At 40.7% G+C, this 22,967-nt stretch overlaps 1 protein-coding gene across 1 annotated transcript in view; it reads right to left on the reverse strand.

Annotated features, from left to right (window-relative positions):
• Positions 1 to 22,967, reverse strand: part of atp2c1 (ATPase secretory pathway Ca2+ transporting 1) — an 85,664-nt gene that overhangs the window by 24,106 nt on the left and 38,591 nt on the right. Inside the window, exons 8-15 of the mRNA XM_078199766.1 lie at positions 16,156 to 16,311; positions 15,809 to 15,877; positions 13,919 to 13,994; positions 9,669 to 9,735; positions 8,756 to 8,880; positions 8,437 to 8,534; positions 7,674 to 7,769; positions 7,435 to 7,524 (exon numbers count right to left, since the gene is read on the reverse strand). Coding sequence (XP_078055892.1) covers positions 7,435 to 7,524; positions 7,674 to 7,769; positions 8,437 to 8,534; positions 8,756 to 8,880; positions 9,669 to 9,735; positions 13,919 to 13,994; positions 15,809 to 15,877; positions 16,156 to 16,311 — 777 coding nt within the window. The remainder of the gene's footprint in view (positions 1 to 7,434; positions 7,525 to 7,673; positions 7,770 to 8,436; positions 8,535 to 8,755; positions 8,881 to 9,668; positions 9,736 to 13,918; positions 13,995 to 15,808; positions 15,878 to 16,155; positions 16,312 to 22,967) is intronic.

Raw genomic sequence — 22,967 nt, forward strand, 5'->3', positions numbered from 1 at the left:
AATATGACTGTGGCTAACTATGATTTCTCATCCAAGAGAAATGAAAAGTCTGATAGCAATCACCATCAAGGCTGAAACACAAATAACAAAATTAAAGTCCAACAGGTTTATTTGGAACCTGTTGGACTTTAATCTGGTGTTGTGGGACTTCTTCCCACCCCAGTCCAACGCCGGCATCTCCACATCACAAATAACAAAGGGTGACTGTACCAGAGTTGCGATACTTCAGATAAGGACCCATGGTCAGCTAGCTGGCACACTCTCCGAGCAGCTAACTGACTTATTACCTCCACATTCCCAGACCACGGAAGCCTTCTCTATGCCAAATCTTTATGTGCCCCCCTCCCTAATCGAGTCTGCTCCACCACTCAATCATGGCTGATATTTTTGTCATCCCCATTCTCCTGCCTTTCCCCTATAACCCCAGACCACTTATTAATCAAGATGCCAAAGGATGAACAGTGGAACTATATACCCCACCAAGTTAATCAATACATTCAGGAGAGGGAAGGAGAGAAACTCAACAAGAAATGATAAAAGAAAACCTCTTAACTGATATGTCTTAGTGGTTAAGTGAATCCCATAGTGCGCTACTGAGCCACACAAACTAAGGCAGCTCCCAAGTTCGATCCCTTGTCTATGCTGTAATAGCAGCTGCCTGGAGTCCCACTTAAACACTTGCCCCCTGGACAAAATAGAGGAATAGCAACCACAGTTCTTGGTTCCGAATCCATTTTCCATGCAAGCCTAACCATGTACAAACATTGGGTAGGTACAGATTTAAGCTCAATTACAGCCCATGTAATTAATAATACTCACTGTCTAGCTCAAGCAGAAACTACAACAAACACTTGTACAAGACCAGAGGCTACCATATGTAGAAATGTTACTCAGCAGGGTTTGCGATCTCCAGAAAAAGGTGCGGCAAAGGAAAACTGCTATAAATTTACAACATTTGGCAACAGTCTTAATTCCCACAGAATCCCATACATTTTGCATTAGCTGCAAAGAATCCATAAAGCTGAAGGGAAGGTTTGTAAAATTTATCGATAAATTTTATAACATTGTTCATTGATCTTAGGAAAGGATGAATTCCGTAGCTTCACACAACTTGTGAAAAATGTGCATCCTTAACTAAAGTCAGTTGATAAGTGCTTGCTAATTTTCCATCCTGTTATCGCAAATAAACTACTGGGCAATGAAGCCACGATATCTTATTGTCATAACCATGAGATAACCATGAAAACACATCCTAAGTGTTTGAAACTGAATGAAGCAGTGAAACCAATAACTCTTTTAAAGATTTGATTTCAAGTCAATAAATCTCAATGCAGGACTGTCGCAAATAAGTCTGAGCTCCACAAGGAGAAAACTGTCCATGTTAATCTCAGACATTGACAATTCCCTACAGTGATGATTCATCTGCCTCGCAAAACTATATTTTTTATTCTTTCATGGGATGTGGGTGTCACTAGCTGGGCCTGCATTTATTGTCCATTGTCAATTGCCCTTGAATTGAGTGGCTTGCTACGTCATTAAAGAGTTAACCACAAGCAGGACAGATTTTTTTTCCCTGAAAGATACTAGTAAACCTGATGGGATTTTACAACAATTGACAATGGTTTCATGGTCATGCATACTATGCATTTAAATCATTAATATCAACATTGAGTAAAAACAAAGTGCTGGAAATACTCAGAAGTCTGGAAACACCTGTGTGGAAAGAGAAACAGAGTTTCAAAGAGTCACAAGAAGAGTCATATTTGATTTGAAACATTAACTGCAGGCTGAATTTTAAGTGCCTCAGCTAGGATGTTTTTGGTTTGGGGCAGTGAGTCAGATGCCCAGCACACAAGATTCCCATCCACCCTGAGCTCCCCCATGATAGGTGAGCCAAAATTGGCAGCCAACCTGTAAATAAAGTTTGAAGTTTATTTATTAGTGTCACAAGTAGGCATACATTAACATTGCAATGAAGTTACTGTGAAAACCCCCTAGCCGCCACATTCCAGCACCTGGTCGGGTACACTGAGGGAGAATTTAGCATGGCCAATGCACCTAACCAGCACGTCTTTCGGACCGTGGGAGGAAACCGGAGCACCCAGAGGAAACCCACACAGACACGGGGAACGTGCAGACTCCATACAGACAGTGACCCAAGTCAGGAATTGAACCCGGGTCCCTGGCACTGTGAGGCAGCAGTGCTAACCACTGTGCCACCGTGCCACCCTAAATAAATTATTATGGGTGAGTTCAGCTGTTAGTAAGCCAATTGACCCTGATAATATGCTGCTGATGCCATAATATGGTTGGCATGGGCAGTTGGGCAGGGCTTGAAAGTTTTTAAAAGGAGGGAGGGTGCTTTGTGTATCAGCAGAAGGCATCCCCACTCAGATAGTATTCCCCCGTTTTATCATACCTATCTGTTTGCCCCCAAAGCCCACCACCCCACCTTCTCCCTCCCAATACCCTGGACTTGCCTCATTTTGGGATCCATTGGATCTTCTTGGGAATGAGTGCAGCCCTGGCAGCACCCATGACAGAGCTCTTGGCACTGCCAGGACAGGCTGAAGCAATCGGCCAATCCAATTGCCTAGCAGCTCCTAAGAGATGGACCCCCCCCCCCCCACCCCCCCCACCCCCCCCCCCCCCCTCCCCAATTTAGCCTGCCCACAGCTATGTTAGAGTTGCAGACTGGCCTGGTATGGAGCATGCTGACTTCCAGTGACTTTCCTTCTGGGATTCATCCGCCAGGACAGCCACCCCCCTCCCCCCGCAGCACCACCCTCTCAAAATGTAATCCTCGCTTTCTCTCTCTACAGATGCTCCCAGTCCTGACTATTTCCAAAATTTTATTTTCACTCTGGAGTTCCAGCATTCACATTATTTTGCTTTTACCAAAGTTGAGCATATTTTCTGTGAAGGCTAATCTTTTACTAATGAATTATTAATAAAATTAAAAGCATTAAACTCCCAGAAAGACTCAGAGATTCTTCTACATTAAATTGATCTAAATATCTCTTAACAATATCAAAGTGAAATTAAATTTGATGGAATTAATTTTACAGCTACTCATTAATGATGTGCAATAAGAAAAAACATCATTAATCTACTGTGCAGGATTACCAAATTGCCACAGAAAGAAACTTAATAAATGCTCTAAATGAATTCCTGGAGACAATTGCCTGAAGCATAACAGAGTTAACAGGACACACGAAAACTTATCTGTTTTAATTCAATAGTGTAAACTCAGTACAAAGCTGCACTGAATTGTCAGACAAAATGTCATTGCAGCAAAGTGCTCCATTATATTGATTAACATACATCACCATATTTATCTTCATAATATATCTTAGCCAAGTAACAAAACTGTGCTTCAGTTATACAATTCCTTTATCTGTTTTTTGTGAGATAAACAATACACAAACTCGCCACAAATTCTAGGGAGCTTTTATCAGCTTCAAAGGCCAATGACTCACATCTGTATAGCATGCACTAATTACACAGTTGCATTCTTATCAGGGCTTGATACTTAGATTGTTTCCTCAAACAAGGGCAAAGCGCTGCTGGGCTAGGGGAAGAAAAACTGGTCAGGACATGACCATTATTCTAAATATATGAGCACATGAAGATCACGCACGGATAGCATTGTCTTGGTTATAATGCTCCGTAGACAACCGATTGCTGCCACTTAATTTCCAGACTTGAATATAAATAATGGTCGTTTGGGTTGAGGTGATTGTGCAGTGATTTACATAATTGACTTCTGTGCCTTCTATGCAATATTGTTGGATTTGTTTTGTGCAGTGATTTAAAAGCACCACCTGAAACAGTACCCCAGCAAAAAAAGGAAGAGGGGAAAAAATTACAACAGCCCCATCCATTGTATTTAATGATGCGTTTTCATTTTTCACATCAGGACCCAAGCTTTTAAAAATAGTCCAGACGTAAGGTAAAGCACATGGTGAGTTTGAAGTAGTACAAGGGTATCTGGGATAGCAAGGGTTAATATGGAACTAGGTAGTGTACTGCCCACAACGTGATGGAAAGAGACACATGCCCTGAGACAGTGGGCGTTGTGGACTGGACAGCGAAATTTCAACCCATACATGACTCAAACTCTTCATGAGACCTGCTGAAAGTACAACATGGTGGCAGCTCTTGGAAAAACTCAGAACCCCAAAAAAAGCTGGGACAGAAATTCAAAAACTGGAAAATTTAGGGAGCAACATTTTGACCACACATGAAAACATCTGAAGCTTACACACAGAGGGAGGTTGACCGAGAGAAGTTACATAGCAGAATTGCAATCAGAAAGCAGAAAACTCCACTGTGTAACTTTGGACTCCATAAGATCATGGATCAGTTTGAATACCCACACAGTGCAGAGTCAAAGGACCTGGTAGGGGTGAGCTAAAAAATTAAACTCTTAGCCAGAACAAGTTTTTTAAAAAAAACATTTCTAGTCGTTTGAAATTCAGAGCAGCCCATTCCTAAAAACACCCTATGGCTAGCAAAGGTTGGAGTCGGGGCCAGGCTAGTCATCAAAGAAAGAAAAAAAATCAGCAGTTTAATAACCCCAGTCAAAGCCGTTATAACATTAAAATACCTACAAATCCAACAATATTGCATAGAAGGCACAGAAGTCAATTATGTAAATCACTGCACAAAACAAAGACAAAGTCAGGACTGCCATCGCAGTGAGAGCCTGCCAAAACCCAATAAACATAGGGAGACTGGGAAGGTTTGACTGTGGCGTCATCCTTAAAACCTGCACAGCACTTAAAGCTGTACTCTCAAAAGCTGGACTCTTCTAATCAGTAAAGTCAGGGACTTGGCAAAGGGGTGACAGCAGAAGAAAAGGGGTAGCATAATGTAAATACATTGGATAAACATGATGGTGAGGACTTGGGGGGGGGGGGGGAAGAGTTATAGTCTAAAGGTATCTAAAATAACTAGGGTTAAATTTAATACATGAACTTTATAAATAATTCCTCGTTCGCAGTTTATTTTTACACTAAAGATTAAAGCTGACTTTTAATGAATTACTTAAAATTGAACTTTCATCCTCATACCAACCTTTTTAAGTACTATATTTTATTTGACAAAGTACCCACCTATTATATCCCCTTAATTAAAAAGTACATAATTCATTAGGCATTGGGACATGCATTCTCATTATTAACATTCTGAAATACAGTCATAAAGGAATTGACAAGAAGATTATACAACCTTCACAGCATCAAAGCAAACCAAAGTTGCAATCACAGCCTGCCTATCTCTACACACGTTGACATAGAAATTGCATTCAAAAAACACTCCAATGAGAGAAAAACATTTGACAGTCAAATCAACGGATTTTAATGTTTTAAAACTGTCCATTCTGTATGAAAATTATAGACATAAAGTCCTTAGAGAGAGAACTGGAAATTAGATAAAAATGCAGACTAGCATGTAAGTGTACATTATTAAATTAGATATCCGCATAATAGCACTTGTTTTTACTGCTTTGAATGACCAGTTACTTCAATAAACAGAATTGGAATTTTCTGAATGGTTTCAAAAATTTCAGTAACCAAACTGGCATCCCTACCATGCTATCATAATTTCCGTAATTTGAAAATTGCTACTTGGGTGCAGTGGCACAAAAACAAGTCTGTCACATTTCATGGATACAACACATGCAATAGATAATTCTGCTTTCAGTGTTTAAGTGGAGTTGTGGTTATTTTTCAACAACAACTTGCATTTATTTAGCACTCCAAGGCACTTCATAGGAAATCAAATCAAATTTGACATCGAGCCACACAAGGAAATATTAGGGATGTTAGCCAAAAGCTTGGTCAAAGAAGTAGGCATTAAGGATCGTCTTCAAGAAGACAGAGATGGTGAGGGAACTCCTGAGGTTACGGCTGAGGCAGCCAAAGGCACAACCACCGATGCTGGAGTAATTAAAATCTGGAGTGCCCAAGGCCCAAGTGCCTAAATTGAAGATGCACAGAGATGTCAGACCTTGTGCAGATAGAGGAAATTAGATAAAAGCAAATTACTGTGGATGCTGGAATCTGAAACCAAAAGTGAAAACACTGGAAAATCTCAGCAGGTCTGGCAGCATCTGTAAGGAGAGAAAAGCGCTGATGTTTCGAGTCCAGATGACCCTTTGTCAAAACTGATCCAGATGACAAAGCGTCACCTGGACTCGAAACGTCAGCTCTTTTCTCCCCTTACAGATGCTGCCAGACCTGCTGAAATTTTCCAGCGTTTTCTCTAGAGGAAATTAGAGATAGGAAGCAGTGAGCCAGTGTTGAAAGCACAGGAATGATGGGTGAACAGATCTGTTAGGCAAAAAATGCTTGGTCATCTCAGTGATGCTTCATATGTTTGACTCCTAAATTAGACTAAAGCAATCCAGACAATCCTTTGTACAAATGCAAAATATCAAAGATGCTGGGAAACAGAAATAAAACCGGAAAATATAGGAACTACTCAGCAGGTCACTGACCTGAAACATGGGCCACGATCTTATGACCTTGTCGTGCCCATCAATCATGTGGCGAGGTGGTACGGTTGCGTGTGGGGAAAAAAATCAGGTTCACCTGTTCTTGCGCTGCATGCAACATACCCGGCACTGTACTGCCAGGGGGGATCGGCTTTGTGTGCTTTTTGGGTGCGAAGCCAGTTTGAATATTGTCATGATTCAATATGGCCGGACAGTGCCAAGGAGGTGGGGGCTGAGTGGGGGTGGAGCCCGAGGGTGGGGCTATGACAGGGGGAGGCTGGGGTGGAGCTCTGCGTGGGGGCGGAGACGGGGTGGGGGCTGGTCCGCAGATGGGGGATGAACAGCAGGAGAGATGATTGGTGGGGGGTGGGTGATTGGCAGGGCTGGGTATGCGAGGTGGTGTGATAGACAGGCAGGGAGAAACCAGCAAAGGCATGATCGCAGACAGGGGAGGCTGGCAAAGGGACAGATGTACAGTGTGGGTGGGTCGCGGAGGGGGTCATTTCATCAGGTGGGTCCCAATGCTGACGATCCACGCTGCCGTTAAGTAGGGTTACATTGCCGCCAATGGTGGGTGGTGGCAAAAGATCAAGACGCCTGCATAATGATGCCCTGAGCAGTCTGCAGCTGGCTTTACCAGTGAGGTTAGGCTCCACCACCAGCCGCACCCTCCCTAAATCAATTGGTGTAAATTGCACTGCTGTTTTCTCTCTTGTCCGACAATTAGAAATTTTTTTGTAAAATCGTGCCTATAACCTCTGTTTCTCCCTCTAGAGTCTGCCAGACCAGCTGAATATTTCCAACATTTACTGTTTTTCTTCCTTGCTTTGTTGAAAACCATGAACATTTTGAAGAGGAGAATGAAGAAATGCCAATTAATATTCTGCCTGAACAATGTCTGAATATACTGGGTCAGTGAGTTCTCAAACATTCACCTTCATGGCAAAAGCAATCAAAGCTCCCTCAGTGGGTTGTCCCATTAATGTGTCATTTTGAATAACGGCATCATTACATACACAGCCAGCCTGCAAAAAATAAAAGTGGATGTGTAACTACACAGTAAACATTTTCACAGTAAAACAGATGAAAAATTAATTTGAATGTGTTATATGGTACGCATTATGCAAGACATTTATTCAGATTTTTTAAACAGATGTGTCAAAAATTTTTGTACCTCCACAATTTTAGTTATTGGTGACTTAGAGAAGCCATGAATCACCTCGCCATCCATTATTACCTCTCCGTATCTATTATAACCAACACCAGTAACCTACGAGACAAACCAAATAGAACAGCTAAGAAAAAAAGCACTTTACTGGATAAAGAATTAAAGAAAAGTCACACAAAATTGCACAAACACATTTTACCACAAACATTACATTTATACGAGCTAGTTTGGCCAAATCGCACAACATGCTGCAGGAGTAGTGTAGTCAATGAACAATGATGAAAACTAGTTTAGTTTACCATTAAACATCTTTTAGGGTTCTCAATTCTCTGTTCAACTCAAAAAAGATTGCAGAAAGCATTTCAATTTTTAGTGTTCATTAACGTTTGAAAGTTAAAATTGGACAATCTCAAGAGTTGCATCAGGTTTCCATTGTGACTGTGAATGATTGCCCTCTTAGAAAATAACTATGGAAACAGGTTTGAGATATTCAGCTGATTCTCTCATAACATCAAGGATATCCAGTATAATCAAGTCTATTTATTTTGGCTCACTTTATTGAACTGCAAACCTTCAATATGACATATCTAAAATGACAGAAAATCAATTAGCTCCTAATGCTGCATTTCCATGTTGATTTCAGGCATCATAAAACATATGGACTTTGTATCATGTTGCCAAAGGATCGGTTAGTAGAGAATAACATATACTTTATATATTGTACATGTCATTTAGCAGCAACTTCAAGACACAATGAAATATTTCTCACCTCAGCATGCTGCCCGTCTGAAGTATAAATGTGAGTCACTGTCATTTCATTCTTTGTTAATGTTCCAGTTTTATCAGAGCATATTACATTGCAACAACCTAAGAATATAAATTAGTTAAGGATAAATGGCATACAGCAATACAATACTTTAACAATTATTTTATTTTAATAAACCAGCAATTTAGTAACCTTATTCCACTTTATAACACAATTAATATATTTATATCAAGTTTTCAATCACCCAATATTTATTATGCAACAATTTTACAAGGTAAAAATGTAATTTAAAAAGTATGACAACATTTCTCTCTCGCGTTACCAAGAGTTTCCACGATTGGGAGTTTCTTCACAATGGCTCTCTTCTTTACCATTCTCATCACACCAAGGGCCAACGTTACTGTCACTACAATGGGCAAACCCTCTGGAATAGCAGCAACAGCCAAGCTAAAATAAACAGGTAAATTAAAATAGCTATAGATATCTGCAGCACTTGATTTTAAAGATGTTCGATAAAGCTAAAACATGAAGTAAAGTTTACAACAAGTGTTTTGTGCTAAACTCTAGCCATGGATAGCATCAAGTCACCTTTAACTTGCTGCGTTACAAGGTACTAAAAGGAACTAAACAATAAAGGAAGGAGGGCAGTCCATTTTATTGCAGAGTTTGCTGTTTTTCAGCCCATTGTGTTGTATTGGCTCTTTGCTGTACTGGCTCTTTGCTGTGTGTCAGACTTGGCTCAATAGTAGCAATCATGCCTGAGTTAGAAGATTGTGGGTTCAAGGCTCAGTCTAAAGACTTTAACACATAAACTAGGCTGATATTTAGTGCGGAGGGAGTGGTGAACTGTCAGAGATGCCACTTGTTGAATGGGACATAAAATTGAGGCCCAGTCTACACTCTGAGGTGGACTTAAACATATTAAACGAGAAAGGGCTAGGGAGATTTCCTGGTGCATTGGCCAACATTTAACTCTCAACTAATATTATCAAAACAGATGACTTGTTCTTTTGTCTCATCGCTAGGAACTTCACTGTGTACATATTGGTTGCCATGTTTCTACTTTATAATAATAGTACTTCATTGAATGTAAAGCACTATAGGACAAAGTCAGGAAATGCAGTTAAAAGTCCAAGTTCTTTATTTTATTCTAACTTCACACTCCCTATAGCCCTGTGTTCCCTGATTCAAATATTTATATGCTTTTCCTTTAAAAGATATAAGACTTAACTCACCTCACACCAATAGTGAACATATCAAGAATGTGTTTCCCCTGTAGCCAACCAACCAGCATAATAACACCTACAACAGCAGAATACATTGCATTTAGTCAGCCAAAATAGTGATTTGGAAAACCGTAACTTTTATAATTCCAGGGTACCATATGCAACATACTGACAATTTCTATTAATATTTAAGCACTCTAAAATTAAATTAAACACGTTAGGAATTTGCACATAGTTTGATTGTAATTAAAATAATTTGTACATTAACACTCCATCAACAACAGCTATTTCTATCGTGGTCTTCACATGCTGGAAGATGACTCAAAGTACTTAACAGTGAAAGACAAAATAGTAGATGCTGTGCAGGAAGGGAAAGGGGGAAATAGAGAAGGCCAGCGAGAAAACTAAAAGCAAAGTCAAAGAGAAGGATTTTAAGCAATTGAAGATTCTAATGGAAGCTTATCAACCTGAAATGTTAACCCTGTATCTCTCCATAGATGCTGCTTGACCAATTGGGCATTTCCAGCATTTTCTGTTTTTACTTCAGATTTCCAGCATCCGCAGTACCTCACTTTTGTTTTGGAGAAGAATTTTAAGTTGTTAAAAATAAATGCAGGGAGGCAGGTAGCAGGAGTGGAAGTGGCAAAGCAGAGAGGACTAGGCACGGCATCCAGAGGAACACGGTGTAGTGACTGACCAAATAACTAATAAGGGGGCAATATCAGTGGAGTGAAGGATATGTGTGAGGGTAACGATAGCATGAAGCATCAAAGGAAGTGTGAAGGCATTGAGGAATTTCAAAGATAGGATTAAACTTTTGAAATGGCAAGGAAAGCCAGTGCAACTTGGAGATGGTCGGAGTGAGGATGTGATCTACAAATAGATTCAACATTCCTGTTTTTTTTAAAGGAATATACGTGATGATGCTTTACCATGAAATATGTTTTGTATTTCAGAGAGATGCTGGTTAGAGAAATACTGAAAATTCACAGATTATGGACATCTTAAAACGTAAGGCTCATCACAAATATATTGTAACCTCACGTGGCATTCAAACTGCATTGTAGTGCGTCATTAAATATTATGCCCCAACTGGATTAGTGTGTGTGTGGTACAAATGGAATATATTATCTCGGTGAAATAAGATTTAAATTTCAATTACGGCACTGATCATAATTCACGAATGACAAACTATTAGATTAGCCCTCTCGTAGTCGCAATACTATCCTATTGGTTTTCACAGCATATCCCACTTCTATTTGAAATTGACTTTTTTTAATATATGCAAGTTTCTTTCTGGCAAGCCATTCCAGTTTGAAAATAAATAACAGCTTCTGGGACTCTTGCAGGATCAAAGTCTTTTTCAAATGTCTTAACAAAGCTTAGACTTTCTCAGTGCGTGCACAGCTTCTTGAATCTATTCAGACTACCTTTATTGAAGATTTTGGACTCCACATACAAAACTGTGAGCAACCTCAGCAACAATATATTCCGGTGATAAAGAAGGGTTGTAAGAAAAGGGATAACCAGCCGTGGATAACGAAGGAAATTAAGGAGAGTATTAAATTAAAGACCGATGCGTACAGAGTGGCCAAAAATAGTGGAGAATCGGAAGATTGGGAAAACTTTAAGAAACAACAAAGAACGACTAAGAAAGCGATAAAGAAAGGAAAGATAGGTTATGAAGCTAGGCAAGCTCTAAATATAAAAAATGATAGTAAAAGCTTTTATAAATATATAAAAAGGAATAGAGTGGCTAGAGTGAATGTTGGACCCTTGGAGGACGAGAGGGGGGATTTAATAGTGGGAAATTAGGAAATGGTTGAAACTTTAAAGAAGTTTTTTGTGTCGGTCTTCACGGTGGAAGACACAAATAGTTTACCAAATATTAACGATAGAGAGTTGGTAGGAGATGTACTCAATACAATTAATGTTACCAGGGAGGCAGTGCTTGGTAGACTAATGGGACTGAAGGTGGACAAGTCCCCGGGCCCGGATGGAATGCATCCCAGGGTACTGAAAGAAATGTCAGAGGTAATAGCGGATGCGTTAGTGGTTATTTATCAAAATTCGTTGGATTCTGGGGTAGTGCCGGCGGATTGGAAAACAGCTAATGTTACGCCGCTGTTTAAAAAAGGAAATAGACAAAAGGCGGGTAACTACAGGCCGGTTAGCTTAACGTCTGTAGTTGGGAAAATGCTGGAATCCATCATTAAAGAAGAAATAGCAGGCCATCTGGATAAAAATGGTTTGATTAAGCAGACGCAGCATGGATTCATGAGGGGAAAGTCGTGCTTGACGAACTTGTTGGATTTTTATGAAGATGTGACTAGTGCGGTTGACGGAGGGGAACCGGTGGATGCGGTGTTTTTGGATTTCCGAAAGGCGTTTGGTAAGGTGCCTCACAAAAGGTTGCTGAAGAAGATTGGGTCACACGGAGTTGGGGGTAGGGTGTTAGCGTGGATTGGGGATTGGCTATCCGACAGGAAGCAGAGAGTCGGAATAAATGGGTGCTTTTCTGGTTGGTGGATGGGAACTAGTGGCGTGCCGCAGGGATCGGTACTGGGGCCTCAACTATTTACCATTTATATAGATGATCTGGAGGAGGGGACTGAGTGTAGGGTAACAAAGTTTGCAGATGACACAAAGATAAGTGGAAAAGTGAATCGTGTGGAGGGTGTAGAAGGTCTGCAGAGAGATTTGGACAGGCTGAGTGAGTGGGCGAGGATCTGGCAGATGGAGTATAACATTAACAAATGCGAGGTTATTCACTTTGGAAGAAATAATAGCAAACTGGATTATTATCTAAATGGAAAGAAATTACAACATGTCGCTGTGCAGAGGGACCTGGGGGTCCTTGTGCATGAGACGCAAAAACCCAGTCTGCAGGTGCAACAGGTGATCAAGAAGGCAAATGGGATGTTGGCCAATATCGCAAGGGGGATAGAATATAAAAGCAGAGGTGTCTTTCTGCATCTGTACAGGGCATTGGTGAGGCCGCAGCTGGAATACTGTGTGCAGTATTGGTCCCCTTATTTGCGGAAGGATATATTGGCCTTGGAGGGAGTCAGAGAAGGTTCACCAGGTTGATACCAGAGATGAGGGGTGTTGATTATGAGGAGAGACTGAGCAGATTGGGTTTGTATTCGTTGGAATTTAGAAGGCTGAGGGGGGATCTTATAGAGACCTATAAGATAATGAAGGGGCTGGATAGGGTAGAGATGGAGAGATTCTTTCTACTTAGAAAGGAAGCTAGGACTAGAGGGCACAGCCTCAAAATAAAGGGGGGTCAGTTTAGGACAGAGTTGAGGAGGAACTTCTTCTCTCAGAGGGTGGTGAATCTCTGGAATTCTCTGCCCACTGAAGTGGTGGAGGCTACCTCGTTGAATATGTTTAAATCACGGATAGAGGGATTCCTGATCGGTAAGGGGATTAGGGGTTATAGGGATCAGGTGGGTAAGTGGAACTGATCCACTTCAGATCAGCCATGATCTTATTGAATGGCGGGGCAGGCTCGAGGGACTAGATGGCCTACTCCTGCTCCTATTTCTTATGTTCTTATGTTCTTAACCTAAACGAACAAAATAAATCTTCCACAAACATTCTAAATTGCAAGTCCTGAAATCTGCACTTTAATTTGTAAGAGTAAAGAATTGTAAAATTTGAACAGTACATTACTCCTTGCACACAATGGCCAGGATTTTCCAGTCCCGCCAGCAGTGTGCATCACCACTGAGGAAAATGGGTAGAGTCATTAACTTTTAGCAGCTGTCCAAATTTTCCTATCCCAGCCATGACAGTGCCTGCCGGTCTCAGGGCTGGAAAATCCTGCCCAATAGGAAAAATCTAAGGAACACACAATGGGAAATCTTCAATTGTGTAGGAGGTGGAGGGAGCTAACATCTGCTAAAATCAAAAGAGTCAAATTGAGCTCGAATACAGTTAAACTCTTGGTTATTAGTTTAGCCATGTGCTACAATAAATTTTTGCTGTCGTGTTAATTACCTGATAAATAAGCACAGCACCCTTAAATAATAGGGGAAGCAGTATTTTGTAATGCTTTAAACATTTAAAGTTTAGTACTTAACAAATCTAACTGAATTGCTACATTCTTTCTGTATTTAAACTGATGATTTTGTTTTGCATTCCACATTTCACTTCAGAAGGTGACACGGGAAAAGTCCCATCGCAAGACGAACTAGAGCTCAACAGCGCAAGAGCAAACTGATACAATTTTAAATCCAAATTCTTCTTCTTACCTATAATGCCAAAAGAATACAGTGAAAGTTGTTTTCCAAGCAAGTCCATGCTTTTCTGTAGAGGTGTTTTGGGGGCCTCAAGAAGCAAACAAATTGGAAATATAAGAAAATGCTTTGCAATGCAGTGCAACCTGTTGAAGTCAATGATAACTTAATTTTAAAACGGTTTCCTCCCCCATCCACCCTTTCAATCTCAGATCCAAGCGCTGCACTCCCCAAAGTGGCAGTGCATGGAAACATGACATGGGTCTTTATCACTGAGCCTCTGCAATTGGGAAGAGGTGCCAAGTGAAGATGAAGTACTTCCACCCCAAAAGGACATGCACGATCAAATGAACAGTCACGTTGTGACTTCTTGCACCTCTCCCAGTAGCAATAGTTCCCTCGTTCTTCAGCCGGCTGTTCAAGAGGGAAAGACATTAAAAAATCTCCCAAAGAAAGTTTCCAAAATTTCTCAGTGAAAGGTTTTTAGCCTCAAAACAAAGCAGGTCTGTTCACCCGAATGGAATGCTTAATAGCACATCACAGCATGGCGTACTTCCATTAGATTAACAACTTCAGTTCAAATGAAATGACCTATATTTTGTGGAGTAGGCAGTGGTGTAGCAGTATTGTCATTGGACTGGCAATCCAGAGACCCAGGGCAATGCTCAGGAACCAGGGTTCGAATCTCACCACGGCAAATGATGAAATATGAATTCAATAAAAATCTGGAATTAAAAGTCTAATGAAGACCATGAAATCATTGTCATACGAATTCATCTGGTTCACTAATGTCCTATAGGGAAGGAAACCTGCTGTCCTTACATGGTCTGGCCTATATGTGACACTTAAATGCCCTCTGCAGAGCAACTATTTCTACCCCCTTGCATTCAATTTTACTTCATAAAATACACCATAAAAATATTTACCTGCTATTAGGTCCTTATTATCACTTTTACAATGGCACTATTATACATTGACAGAACACAATTGTCATGCATTTCATTTTATGGAAAGCCTCAGCATATTAAACAGTTTGTCTAGCTGATGTGGAGTAGCTGTTGCATTATATTCTAATGATATTGCCCATTAGAACCTTTTAATAAGCTGCTAAAATAACAGATTAAATGCAAAATAAGTGTTTCAAGAGTTCATCAATGAATTATCTCAACCCAGTTCTCCTAAGCAATCCAAAAATTATGTTGAAAAAATGACTTGTCACTGAGACCTTTCTAAAGTATCATCTACAATAGAAACTGATTTTTAGTGAGATAGTCTCGGCTCTGAAAACAGTAGAAAACAAACAAAAGGAAATTAGATTAAAAAGCTAAAGAAATGATTAAAAAATTGTTGCACAATGCTAATCGAACAGTAGAGATGGAGAGAAAAGGAAGAATAAATAAATTACGTGAAGCACATTACATAATTTTGCATATAATTCAAATAGTAAGTATATATTTCTCAGTGTTTCAGCAATAAAAGTGCACCTAACTTTTCAGTAACATTCTTACTATTATAGTTGATGTTCACTGTGCAATGTGAAGATATAAAATCCTAGTCTATGGTACAGAATTCCTTGACAATGACAGCTGTAAGAGTTAAATAAATATATGCTAGACTAATGAATCTATAGATTACTTCTGTGTATGATATTCTTGGTGAAACAAACATCTACCTGTTGAAGTATGTCTGTAGTGCAGGAACTTGTCAACCTGAAGAAACTTATTAACGTAGCCTTTCAGTATCAAAAGCCAGAAGCTTTCAACTAATAATCTTGAAGGTTTGTATTTACGAAACTATCACTCTCAGCCTATACCCCATGCTATCTCAATCGAAAAACTCAATATTGTAATTTATAAACATCAGTTATCATGAAGAATACCAAAATGACTAGTTCAAAAAACTTACTTCTTCGGCTTGCATCATTTTAAAAACCTCTCCAAATTCAGAGTTTTCCCCCGTTCCTATCACAATACCCTGCAAAACCACACAAATATTAGAAGTTATATGTATTTTATATGTAACTTTATATGTAATAATGTATTTCCAATGCAAATCAGTCCAGAGGACACACAATATATGCCATTACATTGAGGAAAATGATGGTGCAGAGGAAATCAAATTGTAAGCCACACAGCAATGTTCTAAAGAATTCTTATTTCAATAATCAATATTTAACAGAACTACCTGATCAAACCACATTCCTACATCTTCATGCTAAACAGAGTAGAATTATGAATTTAACTTAAAATTACCTTAGCTCTGCCACATCTCACCAATGTGCCCATGAAAGCAATATTGTTTCTGGATGTGAGGTCGCCATTAGTAGCTGCTGACTGTGGGGTCGTTGATTTTGAACATGGGGAAGTCTCTCCTGTGAGGCTTGACTCATCAATGGAAGTATCCACAACCTTAAGAAAAAGGAACGTTAATTAAGAAAACAAGATAATTTATGTTCCCAGAAAACATTCCATCATCTTTCATTCACTAGTCTTTAAAGTGCCAGCACAGAATTTCATTGTAAGCAGCGTCACAACTGAGCCTAGTTCTGTGCTTACCCAGTGTTCTTACATGAACACTCCTGAAAAGGTCACAGTGATGTAAACAGACCACCTCCCATGTCACCAATCTACCTGTCGCACATTGTCCTTGTAGAAATGAAGTCCTGTCTTCACATTGAGAATAGCCACTATCATGTTGTGTAGTACAACAAAATGGGATAAACAGATCTAGCATCTTAAAACTGGGCCTCCAAGAGATGTTGTAGGCCATCAGGTAACATTAAACTAGGAGATCAACCCTGGTTTAATGAAGCGTGCAGGAGGTCATGGCAGGAGCAGCACCAGGCATAATCTCGATCATCAGCAAAACAATGGAATGTGTCATTGACAGTATTATCAAGCTGCATTTACTCAGCAATACTCATTCACTGATGCACAGATCGAGTTCCACCACAGCCACTCAACTCCTGACCTCGTCACAGCCTTAGTCCAAACATGGACAAAAGAGCTGGACTCAAGGAGTGAAATGAGTGGCTGACCTTAACATCAAGGCAACAGAAGCCCTGGAAAATGTGAAGTCGACAGGAATCAGGAAAACTCAGTCATACTTAGCAGAAAAGTAAACGTTTGTGGTTGTTAGCGGTCAATCATCTCAGTCCCAAAACATTGATGCAATTGTTCTTCAGGGTAGTGTCATAGGCCTAATCATCTTCAGCTGTTTCATCAATGACCTTTCCTCCATCATGAGGTCAGAAGCAGGGATGTTAGTGGATGATTGCACAATGTTCAGCATCATTCACGAGTCCTCAGATACTGAAGCAGTCCATGTTCGTATATAGCAAATCCACACAATATTCTAGCATAGGATGATAAGCGGTAAGTAATATTCACGCCACACAAGTGCCAGGCAATGACCGTCTCCAACAAGAGGAAATCTAATCATCTCCTATTGACATTCATTAGCATTTCCATCACTGAATCCCCCCACTATCAACATCTTGGAGATTACCATTGACCAGAAACTGAACTGGACTAGCCATATAAATACTGTGGCTGCAGGAGGAGGCTAGGAATCCTGTAGCGAGCAACTCGCCTCCAGTGCAGTGATCACTGCTACCGATACTGTCATCGACAGATACCTCTACGGTAGGTAGAGTGATGAGGATGAAGACAAATACATTTTTCCTTGTTGGTTCCTTCACATGAAGGATGGTTTGAATAGTCCTATCAATATTTATTATTGCAAAATCAGCTTCTCAACTTCTGCATTTAGCTATTAAATCCAACCCGGTCAATTACTGCCCCATTAGTCTACTCTTGATCATCAGTAAAATGATGGAAGGGATCATCACCAGTGCTATCAAGCAGCACTTACTTAGCAATAACCTGCGCACCGATGCTTGGTTTAGGTTCCAGCAGAGCCACACAGCTCCGGACCTTGGTTCAAAAATGGACAAAAAAGATTAACTCAAAAGGTAAGGCGAGAGTGATTGCCCTTGACATCAAGGCTGCATTTGTGGGGCATCAAGGAGCCCTAAAAAAACTGGAATCAATGGTAATTGAGGAAAACTGTCCATTGGTTCGAGTCATACCTGGCACAAAGGAAAACGATTGTGGCAGTTGGGAATTCAATCATCTCAGCTCCAGGACATCACTGCAGGAGTTCCTCAGGGCAGTGTCATAGACTAACCATCTTTAGCTGCTTCATCGTTGCCCTTCCTTCCATCATAAGGTCAAAAGTAGGGATGTGCACGGATGATTGCACAATGTTCAGCAGCATTTGTGACTCCATAAGATACAGAAGCAGTCCACGTCCAAATGCAGAAAGACATGGACGATACCCCGGCTTGGGCTGATGTGTGATGCCAATGTCACTTGCCATTTAAGTACCAGGCATTGACCAGTTCCAACAAGAGAGAATCTAACCACCACTCTTTGTTCAGTCAATGGCATTACCGCTGCTGAATCCCCTACTCTTAATATCCTGTAAATTACCATTAACCAAAAACTGAAATGGTCCAGCCATATAAATAATGTGCCTCCAAGAGTAGGTCAGAAGCTGGGAATTCTTTGGCAAATAACTCCTCTCCTGACTCCCCAAAGCCTGCCTAGCAGCTACAGGCACAAGTCAGGACTGTAAATGGAATATTCTCCACTTACCTGGATGAGTGCAGCTCCAACAACATCCAAGAAGCTTAACACCATCGAAGACAAAGCAACTGAGAACAAAACAGAACATCTTTCCCTTAGGAGAGAACTTGAAACCCTTTGAAGGACTTGAAGGCATATTATTCTTCAGCTCCGTCATGATGTGCTTGACCAAGTTCAGAAAGCAGTAGCACCCTAACCACCAACTTCAGCATTCACTCCCTCCACCACCAACAGCAGCAACATGGTACCATCTACAATATACATTGCAGCAACTCACTTTTGACAGCATCTTCCAAACCAGTGACCTCTATGGCCTAGAAGGACAATAGCAGCAAATACAAGGGGACATCGTCACCACCTGCAAGTTTCCCTCCAAGTCACACACCATTCTGAGTTGGAACTATATCGCCGTTCCATCGCTGTCGCTGGGTCAAAAATCCTGGAACTCCCCAACAGTAGCGTGGGCGTTCCCACAACAGATGGACTGCAGCAATTCAAGGCAGCAGTGCACCACCACCTTCTCAAGCAATAAATGCTGGTCTAGCCAAGGATGCCAATATCCCATGAACAAAAATAAAAAATCCTGCTTCCTCAGAAACAACGTATGCATTTCTTTTTTGTTTTTGATTTCCGCTTTCTTCTCAACATTTGCTTACATTTGAAACTTAAAAATACATGGCAGAAACCAGATAAAGAGTTGGCAAGTACCTTGCGATTTTATTCCACGTGTACATAATGAAGATTAAAAGAACATGCAGTAGCACAAAGTTAGCACGGCCTAGCAGCGATGCTCAGTAGCAATCCCTCTGCACAATAATATTGGACTTCATCCACATTTGAATCTGCTGAACTGTGACTACGCTTTAAAAAGCAAAATCAGATTTGAAAGCCACCATTGCAGAAAATTCTGAAGTAGTACATTTCTCTTGTGTTGACCTGGCTTAGGCCATTTATTTAAAGATATTTTTTCATAAAATTGACTGGAAATCTAAGTCCAGTTTAATTGTAGCACAATGGACTTCAGATTGTGTAACTTTTAAATTAATATTTACAGCACATAGATTAATTCCTCTGAGCAATTTTTCAAAGTCTAAATTTAATCTGCTTGAATGCTCATCCCTCAAGAGAAAAAAAAAACTATAATCACACAAGAACTAGGTCACTCAACATTTTCTCACGAAAGCACAAAATGGAAATAAGTATTGCCTCATGAACTTAGCAGAATGAAATCAGGTTGACAAATTGTTAAATTACATTCAGCTAGAAGTGTATTCCAGTACATGTTTTGGTAACTTTGACTCCACCGTGGAGGATAACCTACAACTTAGGAGGAGGCGGTGGCATTTATAATGACCTACTGTAACAACTAGAAAATAACAAGAGTTGCAATGTTCAATAAAATGCCAAAGATACATAGCAGGTTAGCTGGCATACAGAAAGAGAAACATCAAAATCAATGTTTCAGATGTAACCCATCATCGTAACTGGAACAACAATCATTTAGTATTTTAGTACAGCTAGGACAAATGGAAAGTGAAAAAAAAGGAACTGATTCCCAAGACCTAATGAATTAAATGACCTGCACACCTTCCACTGGAAAACGGTTAGATTATACAAGAATGTTGAGCAAAAAGCACAAGACAGACCCACAAACACAAAACAAGACGACAAATTTGGTAAATAGAAGAAAAAAAATACTTCAAAGAAACAGTCTAGTCCTCAAGCACACTTTGTCTCTCCCTCTCATTCTTTGCTCTCTGGAGGGACCATTTTCTCCAGGATATGCTTGCCCACACTATCAACTGTATCTTCAGCTGTGCTTCCCCTGGTCTCTGTTGCCGTGTTACACCGAACTATATGCCTCCTCCAATATTCACTGTCCAAAGCTCCAGAAAAATCTTCCAAGTGAGACAGAAATTGACATATACATCCTCCAATTGTGAATACTGTGTTTATGGCTCATAATGTGGTTTTTTCTGCACTGAGGCCAAACACAGATTATCTGACCATTTTGTTGAGCACTTCTGTTTGCGCATGCGACCTTCACTTCCCTCTGGTTCACAATATAATTACCTCTTCCATTCCCACCATGACTTTTCCATATCTTTGCAATCAGCCCAATGCAAGGTCAGGAACAGATTCTCAGTTTTCTCTCGAGTACTTGAGAATGCTCTCTGGTCTGTACCTTAACTTCAATAATTTAAAATGTTAATTTTATCCTCTCATCTCTAAAACAGTGCCAGCAGAGGATAGAATAATGGTGGTTCTCATTTCTTTCCTCTGGCACAGAAATTTTGTTTTCCAATTCTTTCTCCTCTACAGCAAGCGTGCCCTTTCTCTCATAGCTCTGTAGCAGCAACTTTTGAGTGGCAGACTACTGAAAATTAATTTATTCATCTTATTAAGTAGATATTCATATCCGCTTTGGCACGCATCAAATTGAGCATATTCCTTAACATTATTTTCCTAATTAATATTCAGTGTCCAAATGCTGCCTGCTATTACTGTGCAGTAGACAAAATGGGGGCGAGACTTCCAGCAGATCTGGAGGCTTCAAAACGTAAATAAAGCAAAGTAAAGTTTATTTATTAGTCACAAGTAGGGCTTACATTAATACTGCAATTAAGTTACTGTGAAATTCCCCTAGTCGCCACACTCCGGCGTCTGTTCGGGTCAACGCACCTAACCAGCACATCTTTCAGACTGTGGGAGGAAACCGGAGCACCCGGAGGAAACCCACGCAGACACGGAAAGAACGTGCAAACTCCACACAGACAGTGACCCAAGCCGGGAATCGAACCCAGGTCCCTGGTGCTGTGAGGCAGCAGTATTAACCACTGTATTACCGTGCCACCCCGTGAGAGAGGGGTTGAGGTTGAGAGCAAACGTGGAGGCTTCAAAGAGCGTGAGAGGGAGCGAGACTTCCAGCGGAAATGGAGCCTTAAAAGAACAAAGGGATGGGGAGGGACAGAGAACAGACATGGTACTGGTTGTGAGTCTCAGTCTGACTAGATTTGTAGAAAATCACATGTGATGGCACAGTAAGTGATTTGCCGGTGAGTATTTTGCTTGCTTTGCTTAAGAACTGGCACAATTTATCAGTAACTGAAGGTTTTATTAGTATTAAGGTTTTTATAGTATCGGTACTAAAACCTCTCTGGTTTATTAATCAAAATTAGTTAACTGAAAAATTAATTAACACAGTTGTTTAATTGGCTGGATAATAGAAAAACAAAAAAGTTTTACATCACTCTTAAGTAACTAATTTGATGAAGTAAGCTTATAGGGAGGGCAGCTCAGCCACATGGAATGCCCATCTTGTGGGATGTGGGGAGTCACAGACATTTCACGTGGCCCAGAATGACACGTGCAGGAAACTGTCACTAGCTGCAGAAACATGGCTCTGGATTTTGGAATTCAAGCGGTGGCTGGAGTCATGTGACACATCAGCAACCCAATGGACCACATGGGAAGCACATTTAGGGAGGTGGTCACACTACAGATTAGGAGTGTGCAGGCAGAAGGGGAATGGGTGGCCACAAGAAAGTCTCGGCAGACAAGGCAGGTAATGCAGGAGCCCTCTGAGTCCATCTTGCTCTTGAATCAGCTTTGCATTTTGGATGCCAGTTGCTCAAGGGAGTGCAGCAAGGGCCAAGTTTGGGGCACCACAGGTGGCTCAGCTGCACTGCGGGAAGAAAGAAGAATGGAAAAGGAATGGTGGTAGGGAATTCAACATTTAGGGGAATAGACAGACATTTCTGCAATGTAGATATGACTCAGGGATTGGAGGATGCCTTCCTGGTGCCAGGGCCAAAGATATCACAGAGCAGTTGCAGAATATTTTTAAACAGCAGGGTGAACAGCCAGAGGTTTTACTTCACATTGGTAATCATAGATAGAAAGAGGGGTGAGCTCCTGAAAGGAAATTTTAGGTAACTAGCTAAGCCATTAAAACGCAGAACCTCAGAGGTAGTCACCGGATTACTACCAGTGCCACACACTAATGAGCATAGAAATGGGTTAGAGCTCATGAATACATGGCTCGGTGTAGAAAAGAGGGATTCAGATTCCTCGGATATTGGGACTGATTCTGCCGGAGATGGGACCTGTACAAGCCAAAGACTTTGTACCTTAATGGAGCCTGGACCAATATTCTTGCTGGGAAGTTTGATAGTCCTACTGGGAAGGATTTTCAGTAAGAGTGTGGAAGGCAGAGAAAACAAAAGATAGAAAATAAGAGAGTTTCGCAGTGCTCAAGGGTATATACTTCAATGCAAGGAATATAACAAATAAAGCAGACAAGTTAAGGGCACAGGTGTGTGTGCGTGTTCACTGCAGCGGGACTACAAAATCACACAAAGGAGTGCGCGCACACGAGGCAGAGCGTGAGGCAGAGTAAATGTGAGAGCAAGTGA

This window comes from Mustelus asterias, chromosome 2 (genome assembly GCF_964213995.1).
Source record: "Mustelus asterias chromosome 2, sMusAst1.hap1.1, whole genome shotgun sequence".
In the NCBI taxonomy this organism is placed as follows: domain Eukaryota; kingdom Metazoa; phylum Chordata; class Chondrichthyes; order Carcharhiniformes; family Triakidae; genus Mustelus; species Mustelus asterias.